We start from the raw sequence: 10,355 nt of genomic DNA, 5'->3' as shown, positions 1-10,355 counted from the left end.
TCTAATGAGAATCTATAGTATTTGTCTACAATAATGATCAGTTGGCACATGGGTACACAACAGGTGAAAAGCTTAGTAGATAGACTCAGAGTTTCCACTGTTCGTTGCCTTATATTTGGGATTTTCTTGGCAGAAAGTAACCCTTGGCTCTGAATCTATTGTCATTAGCAGAGAAATAATGGTTTGTAACTGAATGCATAGTCTCCTGGGGAGGGGAAGGTAATTGTTTCACCTTAGCTCTTAATTTCCTTTGCTGCCATTTTCTTCCTTTAAAATTATAGGTCGTCTCACTAACCAGTTGCCAACAACTTTCCACATTATGAAAATACAGGGCCTTTTATACTATCTAGATTCTTTGGACCCTGTCAACACTTGAAACCCTATATTTGGCTGAAACAGCTCAGCAAGTAAGCTTCCTGGTATGTTTGTTTTTCTGTAGCAAATATCCAAATATGCCTTACAGAGTACATATATTCATTGTACACCCAGAAGCAGTCCTAAGCACAGCTTCATACAAGCATTCGACCCCCGTCCCTTGAGCAATCCCTCACTCAACAGGACATGTAGGACCACGCTTACTTTCTGAAGATTTCTCTGCAGCAACAAGAGTGATTGCAACAACCCTGAATGTGGAAATCGCTGAAACATTCAAGACCTTGTATAATCTGCTATGCTTAGAGTTTCAGGGTTTCTGCCTATTGGAGTAAAAATTAGTCAGAGTTTCAACACAGTGTTTATTTTGACAACGGTCTAAGTCACTGTAAGGGCTCTAGGACAGCACTGTTTGCTGGTACCCAGCAGAGTAAAGAATGCCTTTCTGGACCAGCGCACAGACCCCTTCACATCGTCTGCTTCCTCGGCCATTCACAGCTTAGGTTCCGGAACACGGCAAATCCATTTAAAGGTAAGTGACCTAGTCACTTCTATTTCAATTTTAATAATTCAAAATTGTAGATCAGTTTTCCAAGAAAATCCCCAGGTCAAGAGTGAAAGCATATCCCTCAGACTATCCCCATTTCTTTGTCTTTCTTTTGATCCAAGAAATAACTACTTTACTTAAATCTCAAAAGAAACAAAGGTTCATATACTTTGAAGAAATGTCCTTTTTGGGGGACATGTGAGATTAAGTCGCTCTATGAGTCAAACCACATTAGAACAAGAGCAAATACACCCTTCAGCCAAGGTCAGCTATGTGTGGGGACTCCCAGCCTACAAGTAGCAGTGTGAATGTCTCTTTTTGAGCCTCTGGGGCACACACAGGAAAAAATGCAAGAAATAAGAGATTCAAGAAGTCTGAAAGCAATTGAAAAAGAGAAAAGCACAGTTGAGGTTAAACTATAGCATCTGTTGAGATCTACAAGGTCAGATTCGCTTGAACTGCCTTCCAGATAAGTTGTTCATGTGAGTAAAGTGTAACCAAAGGTGACGGGGTGTGATGAACTTCTTTCTTAACTAGGATTCTCTAATGCTCACAATGTCGTCTTCAATGGCACAGCCAGATTGTTGACTTTTGGAGAGGTCAAGAGGGGAGAGCAATTACCAGAAAACTACAGAACAGCTGCTACCATGAGTTTCCCAACTAATCTCAACAATTCTCTCTCTCTCTCTCTCTCTCTCTCTCTCTCTCTCTCTCTCTCTCTCTCTCTCTCTCTCTCTCTCTCTCTCTTCTCTCTCTCCCCTAATCCTACTGAGCATTTGTTAATTTGATATTTCCATAAAAAATATGTGCCAGTGAGTCAAATATTTGCTACCCTAAAGTATTTAAAGAAACTGAGAATCAACAAACATGGGATATTTGGTATATGTTCAGCTGAGATGACAATAAATTAAAGAAATAATTCTTTTTGTTGAGATGAGAATTGTCCTTTAAACATAAAGTTGTATTTATTTCTAATTTATCTAGTGCTTGAGGAGCATACCCAGGGTCTTGCACATGCATGCTAGGCAAGTAGTCAAATGCTGTGCCACTGATTGAAACTCCAACCCCAATATTGTTTCGTCAAAACAAAACTGTTATAAAAGGAGATGCTGCCAGCCAGCTATGTTACTACCATCTCATCAGATAAGTTCTGTTGCCACCATCTTCTTTCATGGCTGTCCAAATTTTCCCCAGAAGAGTTAGAACCAAATAAAAAGTCAGAATATTTTATATGAACATTGTCCTGGAGGTTGTGATGATAATTGGTATGAAAATCCACCTATGATTTCAAACTTCCATAAATCAAAGCAGATAGCATTTGCTGAGAGCAGATCTGATAACGTCTGTGCAGTTCCTCTTATCTCAATCATTTGTGTGCTAGTTACACATAAGAGTTAAGAATTTTTTTCTTTTTAATATATGGGAAAATACTATAAGGCATATGTCTCTACAAAGACTGACGATTTTATACTTGCAGCATTTACTCTGATAACCACCCAGGATCTCTCTGTTACCTGTCATCTCTGTGCTTCTGTAATGCTGGGGTGGGGATGGGGGGAAACAGGAAATGTGAGAAGGCAAGTAGAGGCATCTGTAAGGAGACCCATTTTATTATTGAAATAGGCTAGGGCCACAGCAGTTCATGAGTTGGATTAAAGGAGTCTGAACAAAAGTGTGAGTAAGATCTTCAACATCTGCCTACCCTCTGCAGCCAGTGACAATGGATTCTGTTTATTTGTATCATGCTCACTGCCTAGCAGCATTGGATATCCATTTATTTACCCATGACAAATATTTGGCATGGGCCAGTGGGTCTGGTTTGCTGACTCCAGCCCTTTCGGCTAATCTTGGAGATAAGGTAAAAGAGTTTAGCAACTTCTTAACAGGAACTCCTCATTTCTGGAGAAACAATTCTAATATCCACCCTTCTCTATTGGCTTAAAATAAGATTTATTAAATAAGTAGCCCCGTCGTATTGTTCTTGACATATCCTTTTATCACAACTAAGAAATATAAGCTCATTACATTAAAATATAATCAGGAACTAACCCTCTGAGACAGTTAAAAGAACTATAATTCAGTAGGATAATTGGGCAAGATTAAAAACTGTATATTTAAAAGCAACTTGACGGAGCAGTTCTGATGCAAGGAACCTACTTGCTATCTCTGTGGACATACATCTAAAGTATACTAACACCTAATTACGAAGTCGATTGCTTATACTGACTCTCCACGGTGATTATAACGTTCAGTGTAATTAGAGCATCCATATGGGGTAAAACTATGCATCCAACAGCAACAACAAAAAGAAACGTCCAGCATGGTGGCCCAAGCTTGTAATAAGAAGTATTATCTATGAGAAGTCTAAGGCAAGAGGATCCTAAGTTCAAGGCCAGTCTTAGCTATAGAGTTAAGTGGGTTCAAAGCTAGAAAGAGTAACTTAGTGAGATCTTGCCTCTAAATAACAAGTAAAAGGAGCTCTGGAGGAATATAAGACAGTGCTAGAACATTTGTTTAACACACATGAAGCCCTATGTTCAATTAACAGTACCAGAAAACCAAACAAAAATGAATGATATAAATATTTCCCTATTAATCAGAAAGATCTTCCAAGTGTATTATGTCTTAAGAAAACTAAGCAGTGTCATAGGACTTCTTTGGCTGGACATGTTTAGTGTGTATGTATGCACACATATATGTAAGCAGATAGATGGCAGAATTTTCTCTCTTCTGAACACTCATAAAACAGAGGAATCGGGGGTGGTCCTCTGGAGACAGGTAGAAAATATCCCAAGTTTCACACTTTTTCATTGATATTTTATATTTTTCAAACAAAAACACAATTGTACATCTGTTTTAATGTCAACAGAGGTTTTTCTACATGGTTATAATATGTCTTAAATTTCTTTGTATGTTTCTATATCTTATATGTACGGTCTTTCTATCCAGTTCTGGCAGGCAACAAAGAGCAATGTCAATAGCCTGGCGCATCCAGATGATGGTCCAGCAGATTCAGCAGGTCTGGCTGGAGCATAGGATGTGTACTGAGGGCCAAACTTCTCCACATGACTTTGAAGATTTTTTTTTCTATTTCTGTAAAGAATTGAGTTGGGATTTTGATCGATATTGCATTCACTTTGTAGATTATTTTTGTTAGCACACACATTTTCGGGGGTAGAGAGGGAAGGAAAATGTTTATTCTACTTAAAGATCCCAGTCATCGTCATCACTGAGACTGAGGGAACCCAAGGCAAGAAACTCAAGCAGTAGGCAGGAACTGAAGCAGAGACCAGGAGCAATGCTGCTTACTGGCTTGTTCCTCATGGCTTAGTCAATTTGCATTTTTATCACTTGCTTGAGGATGACATTGCCCCAGTGAGGTCACTCCCACATCAATCATTAATCAAGAACTACCCTCACCCCTAACAGGCCAATCTGATGGAGGCATCTTCCTCAAGTGTGGTTCTCTTTTCTTTTTCCCAGATGATTCTAGATTGTAGAACATACATTTTTACAATATTGATCTTACCAATACATGACCATATGAGGTCCTTCCACCCTCTAGTGTCCTCTTCAACTTTTTCTTTCTTTCTTCGGTGTTTGGATATGTTCATGATAAAGGGATTTTACTCCATGATAAGATTTATTCCAAAATTATTTTTGAGGCTATTGTGAATGCGATTGTTTCCCTTGTTTCTTTCTTAGTATCTTTCTGTCTTTTGGGTTGGTTTGGGTTTGGTTTCATTTGGGGTTTGGTTTGGTTTGGTTTTTTTGATATGGTCTCTCTATGTAGCTTTGGTGGTCCTGGAACTCACTCTGTAGACCAACCAGGTTATCCTCAAGCACAGAGATCCTCCTGCTTCTGCCTCACAAGTGCTGGGATAAAAAGCATGTGCCACCACACCTGGCCTCATTGTGTTTCTTATTGGCATACCTTGAAACTACTGAGATCTAATGTTAATGTTTTACTCTGCCACTTTGGTGAAAGCATTCATCAGCTATAAGGGCTTTGGTTGGAGTATTTAGAGTCTCTTGTGTATAGAATCATAATATCTCTAAATGGGGATATTTTCACTTCTGGCTTTCCTATTTATAACCCATTTGTTTCTTTCTCTTGTCATATCAAACTAGCTAAGATATCAAGCATTATATTGAATAGGAGTGGTGAGAATGAGCACCTTTGTCTTGTTTCTGATATGAGAAAGCTTTCAGGCTTTTCTTCATTTGACATGATGATGGCTAGAGGTTTGCAACATCTACCTTTTAACAAGTTGAGATATGTTCCTTCCATCCCTAGTTTCTCCAGTACTTTTATCATGAAGGGATATTAAATTTTGTCAATGGCCTTTTCTGTATCTATAGAGATGATCGTATGATTTCTACCTTTGAGTCCATTTACTGAGATGAAGCCAACTTGATTATGATGGATGATCATTTTGATGTGCTCTTAAGTTTGGCTGATAAAGTATTTTATTGAGATTCTTTTCTTCTGTGTTCATTAGGGAGATTTGTCTGTAATCTTGGGTTTTGGTGGTGGTGGTATTGGTGGTCTTTGCCTGAAATTGGAATCAGGATAGAAAGAAGCTTGGATGTATCTCTTCCTTTTCTATTTTGTGGAAAAATTTGAGAAATGTTGGTGCTTGTTCTTCTTTGAGGGTCTAGTAGAATTCTGTACTGGATCTGTGGACCTGGGCTTTTTATAATGGAGGTTTTAGAATTTCTGCTTCAATCTCATTAATTGCTATAGGGCTATTTAAACTATTTATTTCATTTTTATTTAACTTTGATAGGTCACATGCATCTAACATTTATGCATTTCTTTTAGATTTCCCAGTCTCATGGAATATAAATTTTTAAGTTATGCCCTCATGATTTTCTGGATTTCTTTAGCATTTATTATAATATCTCTCTTCTCATCTCCAATTTTATTCATTTGCATCTTCTCACTTTTATTTGTATAATTTGGTTAGGAATTGGCCAATCTTACCTATTCTTTCAAGAATTAATTTTAAGTTTGGTTTTTCTTGTTTTCCCAGTGTCTTGAATTGCATCATGGGGTTTTTTATTTGAGATCATTCTGATTTTTTTTTTAATGTAGGCAGTTAGAACTACAAACTTCCCTGTTAGGACTGTTTATATTCTGTCAAAATATGGTAAATTTGTTCATTAAACAAATGCCTTAAAATTTATTTTAAGTTTACTTAAAAATAACGGTACATATTAGAACAGACTCTATAAAAGAAAAATATAGTGATAGTAAAAGGGGCAGAAAACACTAAATGAGAACAGCAAATTCAAATATGATGGCCAGGAATCTTATTTTATTTGTAAAACATAAGTGCTTCATACCATATTTCTAAACAGTTTGCACACAAATAGCTTTATTTAATATCAGAATGTATTTTCAGTCTTCCTGTGCTGTACTTTGGAGAGGCCCTAATTCTGGAAGATAGGAGCGAGTACTAGCTGCGAAGTCTGCAAAGGTCATCAAGCTATCGATCTGATAATTTAATATTTGTTAAGTGGCAATTCTATGCTAAACATGTTCTGAGCATTTTACATAAGCTTTTAATTGACAGATAGTAAGAGTTAAACTATTATTCCCATTTTACAGATAAATAAATTGAGACACAGAGCAGCTAAGTCAATGTCCTTTTTTTGCTTTAGATGAAAGTAGCTGCATTAATTGCAGCAGCATTGTATACATATTGTGTGTATTATTAGATATGTCAATATCAAATTGTGAATATCAGGGAGCAGTGATGACCTTGTAAAGAACTCCTAGATACTGAAGGCCCCACAGCACATCAGTAGAACACACTTGTCATGGTTTTTATTCTAACATTAGACATGTAAAATCATCTTGTACCCAGGATAGTATAACTCTGGAAATCTCAATGCTCCAGTAATCTGATAATTCGTGTTGCTAGAAGGTCGACAAAAGAATGCACCTTATCCAGGAATCAAGAGTCCTGATTGGGTTCTTGTCATGCTGACTCCATTGCACCTCCTTGAACATCACTGTCAGTGATGCAGAGAAGTATGACCTGTAGGTTTCTTCCTCTTTTTTCTATTTTTTTATTTAATTTAAAATAGATTGTTTTCACACAATATATTCTGATTATAATTTCCTCTTCCTCTTCTCATCCCAGTTCTCCTGACTTCCCCTCCTAGTCAGATCCACACCCTTTCTGCCTCGCCTCAGAAAACAAACAGCCATCTACAGAATAAAATAAAATAGTATAGAATGGAATAAATAAAAAACAAACAAATCAGAATATGACAAAACAACCCAAAAGAAAAATAGCCCAACGTTTAAATATTGTTGACATTCTTGTGGTTCCTTTAAATGCCCTTGCCTCTCCCCAGAGTTAGTTTTTTTCCCTCACCCCCACCTTTTTTTTTCTTCCTCCTCTTCTTTCTCTTAAATTTGAGCACCCATGTAAATTATGCTTTCAGCCTTGGGTAGGTTCGTAAGCTTGCCCAGAGTGAGACCACTGTTGAAGAACAAAGGTCTGAGTGAGTGTTTTAATGTGGCCAGTACTCCTGTTCTGTGGAGTCTCTGCTGACACCTCGGGGTTCCAGCTCTGGAGGGCAGGGCGGCACTGCTCACAGATGCCGAAGAGTCTGTCTGTGCGTGACAGGCTCATACGTTGATTAGAACTCTGGGATTTTGTCCTCTTTGGGTTGGTTTGTTTTCCTTCTCCCCCTCCCTTTTCCCCCCCTCTCTTTTGTAAAGGCAGTTTATCTGACCCAGCAAGGACCCTTCAGTTAGATAAATTTGTTTTATGAAACTTCGTGGCTCCCATCCATATTTTTTTCCCTACTCTTCAAATTGGTACACACAACTGAAAAGCTCTTGCATTGGCAGGCTGGGAGGGCCTGGACTTGGACATAGTGTCTTGGTTTCACTTGTTTTATTTTATTTTATTTTTTAACTAAAGCTATATAAAGCTTGTGGATTAAACAGAATAAATTTCTAAATTTAAAAAGAAAAAGAAAAATAGCCCAAAAAAACACAAGACACACACACACACACACACACACACACACACACACACACACACACACACACAAATTCACACACTCAGAAATCCCATAAAAACCCCAAACTGGAAGCCATAATATATATGCAAAGAAAAATATATATGTTAGAAAGGAAAAAAATGCTTTGACTTAACATCATAAGACAAATAAACTCCAAAGATGTTCATTTTGTGTTAGCCATCTACTGTTGACATGGGACCTATCCTTGGGAGTTTTTTCCCCAGTGAGACTTCCTTGGAGAACACTAAATTTTCATTTGCAAGTGGTTATCAATTTGAGACAGCTTTTGGGTTAGTGATGAAGGCATATGAACTCATATCCTTTCAGCTCTAGGACCCCATCTGGTGCAGACCATACAGGCCCTATATGTGCTGCCTCAGTCTCTGAGTTCATATGTGCATTGGTCCCGTTGATTTAGAGGGCCTTGTTTTGTGAGGTGTCCCCAAGCTGCTCAGGCTCTTAAGCTCTTCTCTTCTCCCTCCTCTTCTACAGAGTTCTCTGAACTCTAAGGGGAGGGATTTGATGGTGGCACCACGTTTAGGGTTTAGTGTTTCAAACTTTCTCACTCTGAATATTGTCTGGCTTGAGTCTTAATATTTGTTCCCATCTGCTACAGGAGGAAGCTTCTCTGATGATGGCTGAGCAAGACATTGCTCTATAGTTATAGCAGAATTTTGTTAGGACTCATTTTATTGTTACATTTCTTTAGCAGAACAGTAGTATTTGGTTTTACCTTAGGTCTCTAATTTCAGGTTCTTGACCATTCAAACAGCGTTTGTTTGTGTTCCATCTTATGGAGTGGGCTTTAACTCAAATCAGATATTGGTTGGTTACTCCCAGAAGCTTTATACTATTTTACCAGTATATATTGAAGGTTGATCAGTCTTGTAGATCTAAGGGTTTGTGGCCGGTTTGGGTGCTCATGTTTCTCCTTTGATAGCCTGCAGAGTACCTTCCAGGACCATGAATACTTAACCATAGAGGTCAAGGCTCTAGGTAGGCAGCAGCTCAACTCCTCCATGTTCATTGAATGTGTCGGTACTGTCTTCAGCAATAAGGCTTTACATTCAGTTTGTAGAGAGCCATCAATAGCCTTGGCAAAGGCCAGGGTTGTTTGGAGATTCCTATGGGACCCCTTTGGCCAACAACTCAATTAGACATAACCCATTACCGATATTGGAAGCTTCATTTGGCAACAAGAATTGTCCAGTTGGGGCTCCATCTCCCATATCATTTGGTGGTATCATTTCGATCACATTTATATGTTCATATGTATATATATTTTAGGAAGCTTTGACTGCAGTAGGTTTCCATATAACCCCTCAAAATGGCCATTATCATTCCCTCTTCAAAATCCCTCCCTCACCCCCTTTCGCTCCCCTCTCTTTTTGACCTCCCCATTCCTGCCCCCTCTCGTCACCCATGTATTCTATTTCTTGACCTGGAGGTCTTTAAGATCTACCCCACCTCTAGCTTCCTATGAACCATCTGTGGAGGATTGAGGCAGTGAAATCCCTTTAAAGATTCCTGAATAGTAGCCTAGACTTTTTCCTCAGTCCCCACAAAGTATGAAACAGCGAATGTAACCAAGGTACCACAACATAAAATGAATGGTTATTCTGAGAAATAAATTATAAAAAATTTCAGTGTTGTAGTGAATTAAATGTCTGGCAAATATATACTACACAATAGTGATAACTATTATCACTAGTTACTGGACTATAATGGAGGTTATAACTCTGTTCATCTTTGTCCTAAAAATCTTTAAAAATAACACTTATATGAATTTGCATATAAATTTGTGTTAACTTGCCCCAGGAAAGGAAGAGGAAGCAAAGTATTTTCTATAATCACACGAGTCTGCAACTCAACATAACTTGTCAAGTTTTATCCCCTACAAGCACTGAATACTTATGATGTCATTCATTTCAGGGCTTGGGAATTGTCAAACCATGGCCAGACATCGCGCCTTGTGTTTCATTTTACTAATCTTACTGACTGACAAGAGTGAAGCCTGTTTTTGTGACCACTACCCATGGACTCACTGGTCCAGCTGTTCTAAATCCTGCAATTCTGGAACCCAGAGCAGACAGAGGTAGGTCTGAGATATGAGTACTGTGTGTTCTGTGGGATTTCAAAGATAGAGTAAGTAATATCAAATAGATCACACAATGCAATGACAGACTTCTATATCTCAAATGAGAACTTGGACTTTAGACAGAATTTCAGATTAAGAATCTGTGCAGAGGAAGACAACATGATAGTCTACATAAGTGACCCTAAAAATTCTACCAAAGAATGCCTATGGCTAATAAACAGCTTCAACAATGTGGTGAGATACAAAATTAACTCAAAAAAATCAGTAGCTCTTCTATATACAAATAATAAA

The 10,355-nt window shown here is 38.1% G+C and overlaps 1 protein-coding gene across 2 annotated transcripts in view; it reads left to right on the top strand.

The window, feature by feature from the left end:
- Positions 1–700: 700 nt before the first annotated feature.
- The window catches only part of C6 (complement C6), a 78,436-nt gene continuing 68,781 nt past the window's right edge, over positions 701–10,355 (top strand). Inside the window, exons 1-2 of one of the 2 annotated variants that reach the window (XM_042261492.2) lie at positions 701–904; positions 9,899–10,061. In XM_042261492.2, coding sequence (XP_042117426.2) covers positions 9,919–10,061 — 143 coding nt within the window. In that variant the 5' untranslated portion in view covers positions 701–904; positions 9,899–9,918. The remainder of the gene's footprint in view (positions 905–9,898; positions 10,062–10,355) is intronic. The other variant, XR_013044721.1, reaches the window with a different exon arrangement.

The sequence above is a fragment of the Peromyscus maniculatus genome, chromosome 15 (assembly GCF_049852395.1).
Source record: "Peromyscus maniculatus bairdii isolate BWxNUB_F1_BW_parent chromosome 15, HU_Pman_BW_mat_3.1, whole genome shotgun sequence".
Taxonomy (NCBI): Eukaryota; Metazoa; Chordata; class Mammalia; order Rodentia; family Cricetidae; genus Peromyscus; species Peromyscus maniculatus.
This window is presented reverse-complemented; position numbering and strand designations above follow the sequence as displayed.